The sequence below is a fragment of the Gadus macrocephalus genome, chromosome 10, assembly GCF_031168955.1.
Source record: "Gadus macrocephalus chromosome 10, ASM3116895v1".
Lineage (NCBI taxonomy): Eukaryota > Metazoa > Chordata > Actinopteri > Gadiformes > Gadidae > Gadus > Gadus macrocephalus.
Window position 1 is genome coordinate 23576532 of NC_082391.1, and position 18216 is coordinate 23594747.

General features: G+C 50.3%; 3 protein-coding genes across 4 annotated transcripts in view; 2 read left to right on the forward strand and 1 right to left on the reverse strand.

Moving 5' to 3' along the window:
- Positions 1 to 2630, forward strand: part of LOC132466243 (bifunctional heparan sulfate N-deacetylase/N-sulfotransferase 1-like) — a 19024-nt gene extending 16394 nt beyond the window's left edge. Inside the window, 3 exon segments of the mRNA XM_060063334.1 lie at positions 201 to 303; positions 568 to 725; positions 769 to 2630. Of these exon segments, the coding sequence (XP_059919317.1) occupies positions 201 to 303; positions 568 to 687 (223 nt within the window). The 3' untranslated portion in view covers positions 688 to 725; positions 769 to 2630.
- A 6474-nt stretch (positions 2631 to 9104) lies between these two features.
- On the forward strand, positions 9105 to 16739 carry si:dkey-201i24.3 (kinesin-like protein KIF15). Of its 2 annotated transcripts, XM_060063340.1 has the most exons (19): positions 9105 to 9737; positions 10477 to 10542; positions 10666 to 10723; positions 10829 to 10899; positions 10998 to 11045; positions 11177 to 11308; positions 11399 to 11470; positions 11545 to 11627; positions 11786 to 11896; positions 12682 to 12810; positions 12902 to 13038; positions 13143 to 13354; positions 13459 to 13523; positions 13611 to 13741; positions 13823 to 13950; positions 14142 to 14249; positions 15590 to 15787; positions 16132 to 16282; positions 16427 to 16739. In XM_060063340.1, the coding sequence occupies exons 2-19, from the start codon at positions 10525 to 10527 to the stop codon at positions 16495 to 16497; spliced, it is 1923 nt and encodes a 640-aa protein (XP_059919323.1). In that variant the 5' UTR covers positions 9105 to 9737; positions 10477 to 10524; the 3' UTR covers positions 16498 to 16739. The 2 variants fall into 2 exon arrangements, with proteins under 2 accessions (XP_059919323.1, XP_059919322.1); XM_060063339.1 differs by lacking the exon at positions 16427 to 16739 and having other exon boundaries at positions 9105 to 9557; positions 15590 to 16275.
- On the reverse strand, positions 16510 to 17924 carry slc35a4 (solute carrier family 35 member A4). The gene has a single exon (XM_060063342.1). It carries the CDS (start codon positions 17922 to 17924, stop codon positions 16971 to 16973), a length of 954 nt encoding a protein of 317 aa, XP_059919325.1. The 3' UTR covers positions 16510 to 16970.
- Between the last annotated feature and the right edge of the window lie 292 nt (positions 17925 to 18216).

The following is an 18216-nucleotide window of genomic DNA, read 5'->3' on the forward strand; positions in this document are numbered from 1 at the left end:
ATAATCGGCCGATATTTGCGTTGATGACGTTTATTCAATTAAATTCTAATCCCTTTATCCGTCCCCAAGGGCCAATAATTTTTTTTTTTTTTTTTTTAATTTTTTTTCTTTCAGTATCGTATCGGCCGATTTTATTTTATTGGTTAGGTGATGCTGATTGAAGGGTACAAACGTCTGGAATGTGTTTCTGTGTGCAACAGGTTTGACCCCAAGAAGGGCTTCTGGTGTCAGCTGCTGGAGGGAGGGAAGACCAAGTGTCTGGGGAAGAGCAAGGGCCGGCGGTACCCCGACATGACCCCTGAGGTACGCTCACCACTCCTGATCTCTCTCTCTCTCTCTCTCTCTCTCTCTCTCTCTCTCTCTCTCTCTCTCTCTCTCTCTCTCTCTCTCTCTCTCTCTCTCTCTCTCTCTCTCTCTCTCTCTCTCTCTCTCTCTCTCTCTCTCTCTCTCTCTCTCTCTCTCTCTCTCTGTGTGTGTGTCATTTTAATGTAACATACACATTTTAATTGGGGCACAAACGAGGCATTCCACTGTAATGGGGGTGATTTGACGCTTGGCTCTCCTCAGTCCCAGGCGTTCCTCAGGGAGTACTACCGGGACCACAACATAGAGCTGTCCAAGCTGCTGTACCGGATGGGCCAGCCGCTGCCCAGCTGGCTCAGAGAGGAGCTGGTCCACAGCAGGTAGCAGCCCCCCTCCCTCTCCGCCGGCGGCCTCGCTGCGGTGCCCCCCCTGGAGGGGGGGCGGCCCCTTCCCTCCCCTCTTGAAGCCCCCCCCCCACCTCCCCGTGGAGGAGGTGGTCCTGAAGAGGATGGAGATGGACCAGCGCCCAGCCATAAGCCCCCCCCCCCCGATGGACACTTCAGATTCGGTGGCTGAGATCGGAGCGGCGAGCGGGGGGAGAGCTACAGCTGACAGCTGTTTAGTTCAGCAGCGAGGACCCTGTTCTGGGATGAGGGGGGACAGGGTCTGGAGCAGGACCTGGAGCAGGAGCAGGACCTGGAGCAGGACCTGGACCTGGAGCAGGACTGTACCTCTACGACTCTGAAAAGTCCCCGAGACACACAGAGGAAGACAGTGAATCATGGGAACTTCCCCCAACACACACACACACACACACACACACACACACACACACACACACACACACACGTAAAACCACTAACCTGACCATCGTATGGTGCGTCAGGCCTTCTCCTGGTCACTGTCTCAAGGAATCAAAGCAAGGAGGAGCCGGACTGAGCGGGTGTGGGGGGGGCCAGCGTGGAGATGGGCGGAGGCCGAGGTCGGTGTCATGACCCCTGACCCCTGAACCGACCGACAGACGCCTCCCACTCTCTCTCCATTGGGTTTTGTGTCACATTTGGAACAGATGCGAGCAACGCATAAAGTACAGACATGGGTGTGGGCTGTGATTGGAGGAGAGGAGAGGGGGTGGGGCAGGAGTTAAAGATGCCGTTGGTTGAGGACATGTGGGAGGAGCCCGAGACAGCTGGCGATTGGCTGGGATTGGTTGCCTTGATAGAATTCTAGTTATTGCAAATACAAGTGCCAGGACGACGGAATCCTGAATAAAACATTACCATGTGGACATCAGATAAAACTTTAGTTTGTTTGGTCGTTGTTGGTTTTATTTCCTTTTTTTTTTTTTTTATGATAGAATTTTTTTTTTTTTTACTCAGAGTTTATTTGTAATAACTTTTCTATGATGTTGGTGACACATTGTTGTAGAATGTACCATACATGATTCAGCGAACAAGGGACTAGGTGTGTCCTTGCCTCGATGGGTTAAACTGTTGCTTTGACTTTCCCTTTAGTCATTTTCATGACCACGGAATTGGCTAAAGACGGTAACTGACAAAACGATGAAAGCACAATATTTAAAGCTCTCTGGTAACGGGAAGCACACTCAGAGTGGACGCTGATGCTGTCTGTGAAGATAACCCTAGCTAGCTATGTTAACGGTCTGGGAGAGATGAGCTGGGATGTGCATACGGCTCCATGCTGTCCATACACGGTTTAATTTAGGAAACGCGTACATGTTGCCCCATACAGCCATGGTTAATTTCAACAAATTGGGTTTTTATTATTAAATTTTTTCGGGAGGGCCAGAAGTGAAGTCAGCGCGGAGGTACCGCCTCGAACAACAAGATGCAATGCCTCGACGTAGAGGAGCTGCTCTCACCGCAATAGTTGTGTACAGCGTACCCGACGGAATAACAATGCACATATTTGTCCTTTCATTTCCTTCCTTTGTATTGTACATAATATGCAATGGTTGGTATCCCGAGTTAATGAATGTGTTCTGTGGGCCGCCGTGCCCGATCAACTCCCCGGTGTGAACGGTCAGCGCTGTATTAAAGGGCGAGGGCGTGTTGGGTCCATTACCGCGTGCGTTGAAATGACCACCCCGGCTCACATCCACTCACTGCCAACTGTTGTACAGTGCTACCGGATCTCTCCTTATAAAGTATTAAAGTGATACAAATGCATAACAGCAACGATGGTACTAATCCCAGTATGGACTGTATGATACAGATTTGTAATTGTTGTCGATAATTTTTACAGTGTAACTAATATTGTCGGTGCTTTTTAATTTGCAAATAAAACACCACTGTATTTTTCAGTAATTGCTTTTTTCTTCTTTTTTTGGATGCTTTCCTCCTGCAATTATACACACACTGTCATCTGATCATTGCTGTTTGAGCACAGCAAATGGGGCCTTGCAAATGTATTGAGGTATTCATGGCTAACAAATTAAAATTAAATATTACCTCATTAAGTTTTCTAAAACAAATCCTAAAGTTGTACCCATGCTGCAATGACTAATCGTTTTCAAATGGTGCCATATCTTATCACGCGACTAAGATCTGAGCTTGCCATGGACACCTTACCTTACCTTGCAGACCGTACTGCCTGTCTGTTGCAGACTGTACTGCCTGTCTGTTGTAGACCGTACTGCCTGTCTGTTGAGACCATACTGCCTGTCTGTCTGTTGTAGACCGTACTGCCTGTCTGTCTGTTGTAGACCATACTGCCTGTCTGTTGAGACCGTACGGCCTGTCTGTCTGTTGTAGACCGTACTGCCTGTCTGTCTGTTGTAGACCCTACGGCCTGTCTGTTGCAGACTGTACTGCCTGTCTGTTGAGACCGTACTGCCTGTCTGTCTGTTGTAGACCGTACTGCCTGTCTGTTGAGACCATACTGCCTGTCTGTTGAGACCATACTGCCTGTCTGTCTGTTGTAGACCGTACGGCCTGTCTGTCTGTTGTAGACCGTACTGCCTGTCTGTCTGCTGAGACTGTACTGCCTGTCTGTTGAGATCATACTGCCTGTCTGTCTGTTGTAGACCGTACTGCCTGTCTGTCTGTTGTAGACCATACTGCCTGTCTGCTGTTGTAGACCGTACTGCCTGTCTGTCTGTTGTAGACCATACTGCCTGTCTGTCTGTTGTAGAACATACTGCCTGTCTGTCTGTTGTAGACCGTACTGCCTGTCTGCTGAGACTGTACTGCCTGTCTGTTGAGACCATACTGCCTGTCTGTCTGTTGTAGACCGTACGGCCTGTCTGTTGTAGACCGTACTGCCTGTCTGTTGTAGACCGTACTGCCTGTCTGTCTGTTGTAGACCATACTGCCTGTCTGTCTGTTGTAGACCGTACGGCCTGTCTGTTGTAGACCGTACTGCCTGTCTGTCTGCTGAGACTACTGCCTGTCTGCTGAGACTGTACTGCCTGTCTGTCTGTTGTAGACCGTACTGCCTGTCTGTCTGTTGTAGACCGTACTGCCTGTCTGTTGTAGACCGTACGGCCTGTCTGTTGTAGACCGTACTGCCTGTCTGTTGTAGACCGTACTGCCTGTCTGTTGTAGACCGTACGGCCTGTCTCTTGTAGACCGTACAGCCTGTCTGTCTGCTGAGACTGTACTGCCTGTCTTGTCTGTTGTAGACCGTACTGCCTGTCTGTCTGTTGTAGACCGTACTGCCTGTCTGTCTGCTGAGACTGTACTGTCTGTCTGCTGTTGTAGACCGTACTGCCTGTCTGTCTGTTGTAGACCGTACTGCCTGTCTGTCTGTTGTAGACCGTACTGCCTGTCTGTCTGCTGAGACCGTACTGCCTGTCTGTCTGTTGTAGACCGTACTGCCTGTTTGTCTGTCTGCTGAGACTGTACTGTCTGTCTGCTGTTGTAGACCGTACTGCCTGTCTGTCTGTTGTTGACCGTACTGCCTGTCTGTTGTAGACCGTACTGCCTGTCTGTCTGTTGTAGACCGTACTGCCTGTCTGTCTGCTGTTGTAGACCGTACTGCCTGTCTGCTGTTGTTGACCGTACTGCCTGTCTGTCTGTTGTAGACCGTACTGCCTGCCTGTCTGTTGAGACCATACTGCCTGTCTGTTGTTGTAGACCGTACTGCCTGTCTGTCTGCTGAGACCATACTGCCTGTCTGTCTGTTGTAGACCGTACTGCCTGTCTGTTGTAGACCGTACTGCCTGTCTGTTGTAGACCGTACTGCCTGTCTGTCTGTTGTAGACCGTACTTCCTGTCTGTTGTAGACCGTACTTCCTGTCTGTCTGCTGTTGTAGACCGTACTGCCTGTCTGTTGTTGTAGACCGTACTGCCTGTCTGTCTGTTGTAGACCGTACTGCCTGTCTGTTGTAGACCGTACTGCCTGTCTGTTGTAGACCGTACGGCCTGTCTGTTGTAGACCGTACTGCCTGTCTGTTGTTGTAGACCGTACTGCCTGTCTGTCTGCTGAGACTATACTGCCTGTCTGTCTGTTGTAGACCGTACTGCCTGTCTGTTGTTGTAGACCGTACTGCCTGTCTGTCTGCTGAGACCGTACTGCCTGTCTGTCTGTTGTTGTAGACCGTACTGCCTGTCTGTCTGCTGAGACTGTACTGCCTGTCTGTCTGTTGTAGACCGTACTGCCTGTCTGTTGTTGACCGTACTGCCTGTCTGTCTGTTGTAGACCGTACTGCCTGTCTGTCTGTTGTTGTAGACCGTACTGCCTGTCTGTCTGCTGAGACTGTCCTGTCTGTCTGTTGTAGACCGTACTGCCTGTCTGCTGTTGTAGACCGTACTGCCTGTCTGTCTGCTGAGACCGTACTGCCTGTCTGTTGTTGTAGACCGTACTGCCTGTCTGTTGTAGACCGTACTGCCTGTCTGTTGTTGTAGACCGTACTGCCTGTCTGTTGTTGTAGACCGTACTGCCTGTCTGCCTGTTGTAGACCGTACTGCCTGTCTGTTGTAGACCGTACTGCCTGTCTGCTGTTGTAGACCATACTGCCTGTCTGCTGTTGTAGACCGTACTGCCTGTCTGTCTGCTGTTGTAGACCGTACTGCCTGTCTGCTGTTGTAGACCGTACTGCCTGTCTGTCTGCTGTTGTAGACCATACTGCCTGTCTGCTGTTGTAGACCGTACTGCCTGTCTGTCCGCTGTTGTAGACCATACTGCCTGTCTGTTGTAGACCATACTGCCTGTCTGTTGTAGACCGTACTGCCTGTCTGTCTGCTGTTGTAGACCATACTGCCTGTCTGCTGTTGTAGACCGCACTTCCCCTCCCTTGCTGTTTCTGGTTCATCAAATTGCAGAGAAGTGAACTTTCTCTAGAGTTTCTAAACCGGGCTTCTTGTGATTCATCCAGCATGTTGTAACCCACACTCCTCTTTTTTAAATCGATAGCCCCCCATCAGGCTTCAGGGAGGGCTGTGACGTGGTGCCTGACTGCGTTCCAGCTCTCCTCTTCTTGTGATTCATCCAGCATGTTGTTAGCTTTCCCCCACACTAAGCCCCCCATCAGACTTCAGGGAGGGCTGTGACGTGGTGCCTGACTGCGTTCCAGCTCTCCTCTTCGAGGGATTCAGGTCAGCGTTGTGCAGAACTCTTCATAGCGTGCTTAGAGGGCTGCTTCCTCCCTGACCCCTCGGACGCTGCCCTCTGAAGCTGGGCCAAGCTGATGCATGGCTCCCCTGTGGCTTCAACCAATAGCAGTCTTCTTTCACAGCCTGTGTGTCTTGTACGCTTGGCACCGTACCTACACTGCTGATATAGATTCCATTCGGTCGGAGTCGGCCTCTAGCAACACGTTGCTCAGTCGGCCAATAGCAGTGCAGCATTTGTTAGATGAACGTCCGTACAAATTGTGGGTCTGTCCTTTCTCCTACTTTGTTTCAATGGAATTTCATGTTGCAACAGTAATTTGATAGGTTACTTATTTAGACTCCATTAGATTATATGCACTTGTTTGCACCCAAACAAACAAAGCAGAAGGAACTTTAAAATAAAATGTACCAGTCAGTTGGTCCTTTCTTTGAGTGCGTCAACAAGGGCTAAAAACAGACAATTATTAATCAATTTATATTTAACCTACAGCGAATTCTATTTCTGTTATTGCATTGTTGGATGTTTATCATTTTAAATAGTATTGGGTATTGTTAGTCTGACCGGTGTTGTCTATTGAAAAAGGAATTGACCACTTAATGTAGTTCCCCTTTTAATTGGAAAAACTATGATGCAAATTCATCTTCAGAGACAAATCTCAGTGATAAAATTAACCGTAGATCGTTCTTAACGGGTTTCCTGTGGTTTCACTCTAACAATGCAGGCCTATTTGGTTTGGAAATTATAATGTGGTTAAATCCAATTATGATATTCATGTAGAGTATCTCATAAAACCCAATGGCCTTTTCTAATCCGTCCATGACAAATGAAAACACTTCACTCCGACGTTGGTTTTCAAGTGGCCTGATAAAAAATCACTATAATTAATTGTAATAACGCGATAGGACTACTTCCCTTTCTAATTTGCTTCTCCCAACAATTGTTGGTTTTCCTCGGTACCATTGTTAGGGGTGAGGGTGTGGAGGCTCCCTCTTTCCCCCCGTTGTCGTCGTCTGTCTGACAATAAGCTCCAACAGTCATGTGTTTGATGCACGGGTAACCCTGGCCTGCCTGTGGCTGTGATGAACGAACCAGTCTCCATGAAGGAGAATAAGGATCAGAGGGACTTAACAACAGGAGGGGGCAACCCGTTTTCAGGTAGTAGGAGTGAAATGAAAAACACATCCTAACAGGCTGGCTAGGAGGGAATTGTACACTAGGCTTTGATACTTTGTGGAGCTGCCAATCCATGTTCATGTTCATCTTGTGTACAAGATTGCTTCTCTTTGAACGTTTCGTTTTTTAACTAAGGGAACTGGTAGATCTGTATGAATGAGCGGCATGTCACTTCTCAATGATGAAAACAGTAACACTGTCAAGACATCCTCGACGCTTCGTGTAAATGTCACAACATGGGAACGAGTACCCTGATTCACAGTGTCTTCAAAGTGATGTCGTTTGTATAATTTATCATATCTCCTTATAATGTCATTTATCATTATTGTACTTGTAATGACAGGTTTCCCAAACGGGAAGACGTTGCGGATGTCAGTGAGGAAAAGCACATGGAAAAGCTCCTTCTGTACAGAAGCGTCAACGGTCCGTCCGAATGCCAGCACACACCGCTTGTGGAGCTGGGGTATTTGGGCCATGAAGCTCATTAATAAATGGACGTTGACGTGTGCTCAGTAAATCACAGTTAATTTCCGTTCCTTCAGCAGTATTCCCAGTTTCCCCCGTTCAATCAGTCCTTCAGAGCCCGACCTGCAGAGCCTGAAGGAACAGATGGAGCAGAACGAGTGAGTGGGAGGTACCGAGCTATAAGGCTAGGGTTAACCCCAACCCTATAACCCTAACCTTAACCCACAGAGACGCCACGGGGGCAGCTGATGAGCTATAGGGCTAGGGTTAACCCCAACCCTATAACCCTAACTTAACCCACAGAGACGCCACGGGGGCAGCTGATGAGCTATAGGGCTAGGGTTAACCCCAACCCTATAACCCTAACCTTTACCCACAGAGACGCCACGGGGGCAGCTGATGAGCTATAGGGCTAGGGTTAACCCCAACCCTATAACCCTAACCTAACCCACAGAGACGCCACGGGGGCAGCTGATGAGCTATAGGGCTAGGGTTAACCCCAACCCTATAACCCTAACTTAACCCACAGAGACGCCACGGGGGCAGCTGATGAGCTATAGGGCTAGGGTTAACCCCAACCCTATAACCCTAACTTAACCCACAGAGACGCCACGGGGGCAGCTGATGAGCTATAGGGCTAGGGTTAACCCCAACCCTATAACCCTAACTTAACCCACAGAGACGCCACGGGGGCAGCTGATGAGCTATAGGGCTAGGGTTAACCCCAACCCTATAACCCTAACCTAACCCACAGAGACGCCACGGGGGCAGCTGATGAGCTATAGGGCTAGGGTTAACCCCAACCCTATAACCCTAACCTTTACCCACAGAGACGCCACGGGGGCAGCTGATGAGCTATAGGGCTAGGGTTAACCCCAACCCTATAACCCTAACCTTAACCCACAGAGACGCCACGGGGGCAGCTGATGAGCTATAGGGCTAGGGTTAACCCCAACCCTATAACCCTAACCTAACCCACAGAGACGCCACGGGGGCAGCTGATGAGCTATAGGGCTAGGGTTAACCCCAACCCTATAACCCTAACTTAACCCACAGAGACGCCACACCTGGGCAGCCCCTGGGCAGGGTTAACCCCCTAACCCTAACCAACCCCTTTCTGCCTCAGGAGTTGGAATGCCGGATGTGCTGATTTGCTGAGCTCCCGATGGCCACCCCCCCGTTCCCAAACCAGAGAGACATGTGCGAGGCTACATTGCCCTCCAGTGTTTCAGCTAATGCCTCTTCAGAAGGGTAGTGACTGAGCAGTCCATGTAACAGGATAGAACCCAGTTGCTAATGGGAGAGGGATCGGGTGTAGGATGTGGATTTACCCGACCTTCCGGATTTGATTTGCAATAGTGGTGGGAGTGTTTAGAGGACAGTGTCGATGGTGCAATCAATATAATGAATGGGTTCATGTTAACTTTACCCTGGAGACATGCAGTGCACAGAAGCTCGCCGTCACTCAAGGTCACCGTGTCTCTATCAGAATGAAGGGGAAGCTGCTGTGCTGTTCATCCAATCCCGCAGACACTGGCCCCCGTCCACACGGCTCCTCTGTGGGAGGATAATAAAGGGAATCTACACTATTCTCTCAAGAGCTCCCAGTCTGTCACAGCAGACAATAACGTTTCCTTAAAGTCTACCTCAGTGGTTCCTATTGTTGTAAACCCCCTCTAAAGTTAAAGCGGTATCCTCTTATTGGAAAGATTTACAATTGATCATACCCAATATAACAATAACCACCCACTTAGTGTAAAGTATTCACAGTAACCCCTGCAACATCTCACAGGACCTCCACCGGAGGAACACTGCTCTGCCTCCTCCTTCTTCCTCTCGACCCCTCCTCCCTCCCAGCCCTCAGATGGCGTACCCCCGGACCCCCGGAACCCCGGCCCCCCTGAGCTCAGAGCTCTGGCCTGTCTGAGCCCCAATCAGAGGAGCAGGTGTAGACGAGAGTGGCCCCACAGTGAGGCACCATTACGCACAGACGCCCTCAATGTCAGTCCACGTATGCAGCCGCTGTGTAATCTGAGAAGGTCAGTGGAAAGGGGTTAGCCCGCTCATGGTTCTAAGAGGGCACGCCCCCAAGATGGCGGCTGTATGGTCCATGTGACGCACTGCCTTCCACCCTGGGCCTGTCAGAAGAATGCTGTTGATGACGTGGACCGTTCTTGTTGTTTCTAGTCTGTTATTTCTGGATTTTCCTGCTCGTATCGGTGGGTTTGCGTTCAAGTTATTGAACCCTTTGTGCCCAAATATTTCCAGCCATACAGAGAAGAGTTAACCTAAACTGGAACCTGTTTATCAGCTTTTAAATAAATAAATGAATGAGTAAAGAAGTTATTGTACGTGTGGAACGGGCTGAGTGTAATGAAAATAGCTCTAACTTTTTACAGAAGTATAACTAGTGTGATATGTTATGATATTAATTAAGAAAATAAAGAAGTGTTTGGCTATCTTGTGGGTTTTCTAGCATGATGTAACACAGGTACATTTCTCCATATTATATAGATATATCATATACATTCACAGCTATCTCTCTGGGGAAGTTCCCAAGGCTACAATACCACTGAACAGCACTGAATCATCACTGAATCATCATCTGATGATTCAGTGCTGTTCATTTTTGCATATGCATCGGCAAGAAAATGCAAGAGTTGACCACATGAAACGAGGCCATTCCCAGCACTCTTTGTACTCTTATGGCTGTGGTCGTCTTTCAAGGATGATGAAGTGATTACAATGCACATCATAACTTGCTTCAACCCTACATAACATGTTGTGAATCGATAGGAGATTAGGAACATTTCAAGGAAAACATACTGAGTATTTTTAAAAAGGAGTCCAATGCCATGCTGGGGTCGTTTTTTAACGTACTTTGGTAACTGTATCCCCATTACTCAGAAAGTGGACTCCAGGTCATTAATGATTCAAACCTTTGTAATTAACCCACAGAGCCACTGGCAGTACTGCGTAGTGCAACGGCAACAGCTCTTATCCGTTATGAACATGGATATACCTGTAAGTACCAACAGAAAACAGTCATTCGCACCATATGATACGTACAAGTGTGTGATGACATAACTTGCAATTCAAGTCGATTTGTCTGAAGCATTTTTTGATTGCTTTTCCCCCTCCCTACAGGGGGAAACTGTTCGTGTTGCAACGGTGAAAGTGGGTGTTGTGCTCATGCAATTCCCAGGTAAGTTTATCTCCTGTTAAATCTGTGAAACTTTGAGCCATTACCCCTCCGGGATTTCAGCTTTAATCTTTTATAATGTGCACCATTTCCCTGTGTTGTTAACAGACGCAGCTGGAAGCAGTTGTGTCATCAGAGAGGACGGCCGTACGGTGGACTACATGTTGGGGGGGAAAGAGGTACACCGGTCAGCCCAGCCCCTCCAATCAATCAACAGTCGTTTGTTCACTGAAAAGCTTCATGTTCAAATGTTTTTTTTGGACTTCTTTGAAATTAGGAATCGTCTTTTTCGTTTGATCAGGCTGTGACTCTGGAAACACTAGAGGTATGTATAATGCATGGCCAGCAATGATTTATACTTGACCACATGCTCCATATGAACAGCTCTAAAGAGTCTTCCTGACTGGTTGCTGCTGTACTGGAGGGGTTTCTCGCTGTTGTTCTGTTGTTCTGCAGCAAGTTGAGCCAGAGATCCTGCAGCCTCTTGCCGAGCTGGTCTCCTGCGGTTACACTGGAACGCTGCTGATTGGTGGAATCCACAGGACTGGCAAATCCGGCGTATCGATTGACGATGACATCATCAAATATGTAACAAACAAATGGTGCCAATTTATAAATATTCAAAAGGACTGAACAGACTCTAACTGAATTACTAATTAATATCATACTCCATCATAGGTTCTGAAGATGTTGTTCAGCCACATTTCAAAGGTGAAATCGACAACGTTCAATGCAGTATCCTTCGTTCAGGTGCGTCTCCCAGCAACACACCAGGTAACCCTCCACTGCAGATGGCTTTCAGACGTCTAACACTTTGTGGATAGTTTTATCCAGATGACAGCACTCTGGATCTCCTGAACCTTGAAAGACACGATCTAAAACCCTTTCATCACCCTGTCCTCGGATGGTAGGTCTGAAGGACTGTGATGTCGCACACACTCACCGATCGCAATACAACACCACCTTGATGCAACACACATTGTGGAGCGTGATGAGGATGTAAATGGGTCTCTTTGTCACCATCCGGTCGTTCTGTTCTTGTGCCGCTGCTTCTCTTGGTGTCAGCCTGGTGGACGGGGTGTGTGAGGTGACGGTGGGCTCGGCCGAGGAGGCGTACGCTCTGTACGAGACGGGCAGGAGGAGGCTGGCGGACACGGCCGCCCCCGTCTCCAGCAGGTCAGAGCACTCACTCCGTTATTATCACAGAGCCAGCCAAGCTCTGGGTTATCCAACCATGAATCGGTTCATTAACACAGACCCGGCGATGCTGTATGGTATCCACAGACCCTGTAGACCCTATACACAGATGCCCCAGTGTAGGATGAACCCAGGGGCCACACCTTATGGGTCAGCTAGTGTTATGAACCAGTGCACGGGAAGAAGACTAAACTAGTGAGTAGTAGTCTACCACTCAGCAGCAGACAGATAATTAGTGTGTTGAGTGGCGCTTGGGTTTGTCCTACGATGACAGCATTTAAAAAATGGTCTGCTGTCCTTCAGCTGATTTCTAAGAGAGCTTGATCACAGAGTAATGTTTGATGTGGATTCAGTAATCCACTGTCATTGTTCGGTGTAGTAGTGCACGTGGAATACGTTCAACACAGTGTGTGTGTGTCTTTGTGTCTATCTGTGTGTGTGTGTGTTTTTGTGTCTGTGTGTGTGTGTGTCTGTGTGTGTGTGTGTGTCTATCTGTGTGTCTATCTGTGTGTCTGTGTCTATCTGTGTGTGTGTGTGTGTGTGTGTGTGTGTGTGTGTGTGTGTGTGTGTGTGTGTGTGTGTGTGTGTGTGGCTGTGTGGCTGTGTGTCTGTGTCTTTCTGTGTGTGTGTGTGTCTGTGTTGCTGTGTGTGTGTGTGTGTCTGTGTTGCTGTGTGTCTTTCTGTGTGTGTGTGTTGGTCTATCTGTGTGTGTCTGTGTTGCTGTGTGTGTCTGTGTGTCTGTGTGTGTGTGTGTGTCTGTGCAGGTGTAGCTTCCTGTTCTCGGTCCAATCGGAGCGCGAGCTGAGCCTGGACGGGGCGGAGCCGGAGTTCAGCCGCGGCCGCCTGCAGCTGGTGGGCCTGGCTGGGGGAGCGAGCAGGACGGACCTCAGAGGGTGGGCCGGGCCCTCGGACCCCTGGGGGGCTGTCTCTAAATAACAAGTTGTTCATTGTTTACCTCGGCTAACCAACCACTGCTCCCATTAGAGTCAGCCCACTGGTAAAGACTGTGGAGCAGATGGAGCTTGGGACGCGAACCAGCAACCACCTCCTCCCCTTTCTCCTAACGGACGCCCTCAGAGAGAGCGGCATGACGTGCCTTCTGTATTGCATCCCTCCGCAAGGTCAGAGGTCAATGATCAGACAATCATATACTCTCTGAAGACCAACATGAGCACATACGTATCGACTTCTTTCTTTTTTTTCATACCTTTACTATGGCCACCAGCTCTTCTGGATACTGAGGTTCCTTCAGCCTTAGCTCTGGCCCAACGGGTGCAGGGTCTGGTAACCACGGCAACCTATGGCCACTGGTGTCCAAGGGTTACGGAGCAAGAGCTACGACTTCAGATGCAGGGGCTGAGGAAAACGATGATGTCACCAGAGGAACAAGATAGGGACAACGCCCTCAGGCTCGCAGAGCTCATCAAGATCCTGCAGGTTTGTTGTGATCGGGTGGATCGTTATGAGTATTAGGACTCATCCTTGTACCTTTCCTGGTTTGACTTCACAACCCCAACAAGGCAATGTCTCCTCTCTGCCAGATGGTGAAGGATCAGTCATGGGAGAAGAGGCTGGAAATGTCTGAGAAGTTAAAGAACAAAATCAAGGTGTTTGTCCGAGAGTTATTGTGGTTACTCCGTGTTTGCTACCACAACACTACTAGCATACTGACTCACTGGAGTGGCTTATGGCTGCAGGAATGGCAATCTGCAACAAACAAACGGCGCCCATCTGGTGATCGCGGTGCAGATTACCAAGAGACCACGGAACAAATTAAATATCTACAGGACCAGTTGAGGCAGGAAATTAAGGCACATACCACAGGTAGCATGCTACGAAGATCTGATTAAAGTAGGGCTATGGAGACAGGATGATATGACTAGTATGTGTTGTTCTTCCTCGCAGAGGGCAAAGGGAGCGTGGAACAAGTGCAGGAGAGGGTGACTCGTATCCAACAGCTGAGAGAATCCCTCGACGATGAGATGAAGAAGAGCGGATCAGCGTCTGTGGAAAAAATGGATTCCTCTCGACCGGTGCATAACAGAGTCAAACATCAAATCAATATTTCAATATAATATTGATTTACTCTACACACAAAATGTATTATCCAACACAATGCTCTTGTTTTGTTTTACCAACGCTGTTTTGTATTTCGGTATAGATACTGTTTCCCACCCTTGTCTTTTGAAGACTTTTGTTTGGCCAACTTCCCTGAATGTTTCAGCTGGAGTACGGCCGTGTACTGGAACGACGGAGACAAATCCAGGAGGATCATGAAAAATTAATCCAGGAGGAGCTGGAGAAGATGGAAGAAGAACTGAAGCAGGAAAAGGTACGGGCAGCATGAACAGCATGATCCATCATGCTGGTATCTTTACACCAGAGGATTCCACACTGCAGGGAAATCGCTCCACAAATATATCAGATGTTGATAGCTTAGAGAGAGGATAGCACTGCCTTCGTAGCAACATCTCTACTACAACTCTTATGGCCAAATCATACTTCTGTGTCCAATTATCACTGCGGGTTTCTATGCTGGTGCTGGCATTTATGGTTCTGAGTGACTGAATGTCTGGACTCGCCCTGTGGGGAACCGGCCAGCACCCCATCACCCATTTCAAATGTTTTGCCCTTTATGTATGGATGGATGGATGGATGGATGGATGGATGGATGGATGGATGGATGGATGGATGTCAATTATGCCACCCATTGCACTTCTGGTCATCCCTGGAAGGAGGGACCCCCACTCTGAAGGAGGGATCCCCCCCCACTCTGAAGGAGGAATCCCCCCCTCTGAAGGAGGGACCCCCCCCCCCCCACTCTGAAGGAGGGACCCCCACCCCCCACTCTGAAGGAGGGATCCCCCCCCACTCTGAAGGAGGGACCCCCACCCCCCACTCTGAAGGAGGGACCCCCCCCCCCCACTCTGAAGGAGGGACCCCCCCCCCCCCCACTCTGAAGGAGGGACCCCCCCCCCCACTCTGAAGGAGGGATCCCCCCCCACTCTGAAGGAGGGACCCCCACCCCCCACTCTGAAGGAGGGACCCCCACCCCCCCACTCTGAAGGAGGGACCCCCCCCCCCACTCTGAAGGAGGGACCCCCACCCACTCTGAAGGAGGGACCCCCCCCCACTCTGAAGGAGGGACCCCCACCCCCCCACTCTGAAGGAGGGACCCCCCTCCCCACTCTGAAGGAGGGACCCCCACCCCCCACTCTGAAGGAGGGACCCCCCCCCCCACTCTGAAGGAGGGACCCCCCCCCCACTCTGAAGGAGGGACCCCCCCCCCCCACTCTGAAGGAGGGACCCCCCCCCCCCACTCTGAAGGAGGGACCCCCACTCTGCGTTCCTTCTCCAGATTTCTTCCTTGCTAATTAAGGGAGTCGGGGGGGGGGGCCAATGTAAATGAATGCAAATATCATCAATGACCCTGAAAACGTCCCCCTTCCTCCTGGCGTGTTGTCGTACTCGTAGCCTACTGTGAGCCCGCTGTAGGCGTGGAGCCCCCGGTGGGCTGACCCCCGGCCCCCCTCCCTCCAGGCTGACCCCTGGTCCCCCCCCCCTCCCTCCAGGCTGACCCATGGTCCCCCCTCCCTCCAGGCTGACCCCCCCTCCCTCTAGGCTGACTCTGGTCCCCCCCCCTCCCTCCAGGCTGACCACCCCTCCCTCCAGGCTGACCCTGGTCCCCCCCCCTCCCTCCAGGCTGACGGCGTCCAGCGGGAGCTGCTGGTGGTGGCGGGCGAGAGGCGGGTCCTCACGCTGCAGCTCGAGGCCCTGCGCGCTGGGGCCCGGCAGGCTGAGGTTGACCTGGAGGACCTGCACCGCCGTCACCTGGAGGACATGCAGCGCTTCAGAGAGGAGAGCCTCAAGGTGGGACGGGGCGGGGGCAGAGCTGTTCATCTACAGGATATCAACACATTAATCCAAGTGAAGTTACACTTGCATTCCCGGGCCGGAGGGTGTAGTGGTAGGATAGTGGTAGGGTGTTTGACTCCGGGGGCAAAGGTTCTGGGTTTGATCCCTAATGTATGCAGACTGCCTGTAGCCCCCCCCCCCCCCCCCCCCCCGCTCCTTCACCCCATGTGTCTGGATCAGTCTGTCACTTTGCACAGTACAACTACTGCTCAATGACTAAACACTTCTCCCATGAATGAATCATTTCTAGCTTGTTTTCATCTTGGAGTCCCACCCACCATCTGCTACTTCCTGTCCAGGTGTTTCAGGTGTTCCACCAGGTGAGCGAGGAGCAGAAGTGGACCATGAAGGAGAGGTACCAGTCCCTCCTGGTGGAGGCTGTCCAGGACGCAGTCTACCTCTCTGCTCAGAACCAGCAGCTCAAAGAGGAGAACCAGACGCACCGCGTGGGTGAGCTGGAGGGCCTCTGAGAACAGGCCGGGGCTGGTTTAGGACCGGTCTGTCCTGTTGGTTATGTTGTGGAGGACTTGAAGCACTGCTTCAGAGCCGACCTGACATCTACGCTGCCCTCATGGGTGTTGTTTTGTTCCCTAGCTCTAGGTGAACTGAAGGATTCCCTGGCAACAAGAGGTGACCCAATGGCTGAGTTTGCATCTCCATCATAATAAAGAATTAGATAAAAGCGCAAAATATTTTTATTGAGTCATTGATAGCTTAAAATTACATTTTACGTAACAAATTGCACTGCATGTTGGACAACTTGGCAAAGGAGACAAAATAGTAAAAAGGCAAAACTTTTAGATATTGGCAGCTGGGTTATCATTGCTTTACCTCTTGTGAGGCAATGACTGCAATTATTATAATAACCAAGCGTAGACGTACGACATACATAAAATAGGATATTTATTTTTGCTTTCAAAAACAACTTGGGTGTTTAATTTTAGTAGAATCAAGTCTACCGCAATGATCAGCTCAACCACGATGTTCAAAGTTAGCTGAAACCAACAACAAAACCAACATTTCAGAGGCACAAAAAAAGAAACACACGATCACACACCAATTTGAATCTTAACACAGTAAAGCAAGGAAAAATTAAACCGAGCCTTATGCCATAGGGGGACTTCATGAAGCTAACCCACTATTTGTAATACAAGTAAGCCGCAAAGGCTGTCATGGTAACAGGTAGGAGGAACAGAGGAGTGACCTCAAGCCCCAAGAAGGCCCACGACAGCAGCGCGTTGACCAGCATGGAGCTGGAGATGACAAACAGTCTGGTGATCCCACTGCCGTGCTTCAGCACCACGGACATCAGCAGGCCGTTGGCTGCCTGGCCCACGATGATGGCCCACACAGCCCCCGAGTAGCCCTCCAGAAAGCTTTTCTCCCCCGTATCACTGGAGAGATAGGTAACCCCATTGATAGCCACACCAAACGCATACAAATAAAGGTTCTGCAGGCTGAGGGGCAGCTGCTGGCTCTTCAGCACCCTCTCTGTGTAGACGGCGGCCAGCCCGGAGACAAAGCAGTACAGCAGCACAAGGAAAAGGCCCCAGGCAGTGATGTGAAGCCTGGTCCTCGAGGTACTCTGGTCCTCCCCTGAACGCAGGCTGCTGTAGCTGTGGCACACCCCGGCTCCCATGAGAAGGCCCAGGGCCGACCACTGGACGGGACGGAGCCGCCTGCCCAGGCAGAAGGAGTACAGCAAGGCGGTGGAGGCGATCTTCAGGTTGCTGAGGACCTGGTACGAGCTTGGGTCCATGTAGGCTTGCATGAGAACCACCAGGTTGTTGTTGAGCGCGTAGAGCAGGGCGGGGACGGCGTAGGGAGCCACCAGCCCCGGGGCCGGGGGCGTCGCCAGGGCCGCCGCGTCCCCGTTCAGGAGCAGCGCGACCAGGGCGACCAGGAGCTTGGCCCCCTCCATCAGGACGACGCAGGACGAGGGGCTGAAGGGGACCCGGCCGTCCTCCTTGGTGAGGGCGATGAGCGGCGCGTGGGAGCCGTAGATGAGGGTCATCAGTGTGAGGAGGACCCCCCACTGGAGCCTCCACCTCCGGGGGGGGGTCCGGGGCCCCACATCGGGCATTGCAATCATCCTCAGTACAGTACTACTGCCAGCAGATGAAGGCTCAAGTTAATATTTAGAGGGCGTTGATCCGTGTACCTCGAATAGAGCTATACATTGTAACCACTATAACATCGCAAATATAATATACTTTGAATAAACCTTTTGTGCGTTTTATCTATATTTGAAGTCAAGGGCTTCAATGACCTTTAAAAGGTTGCAATACTAAAGCAAGGAAAGAAATCCTGAGTCCCAAGCTTTGGTGTCTTTAAAACGTTTAACGCGCATATAAATAATGAGATGATCACGACAGAAAAGAACA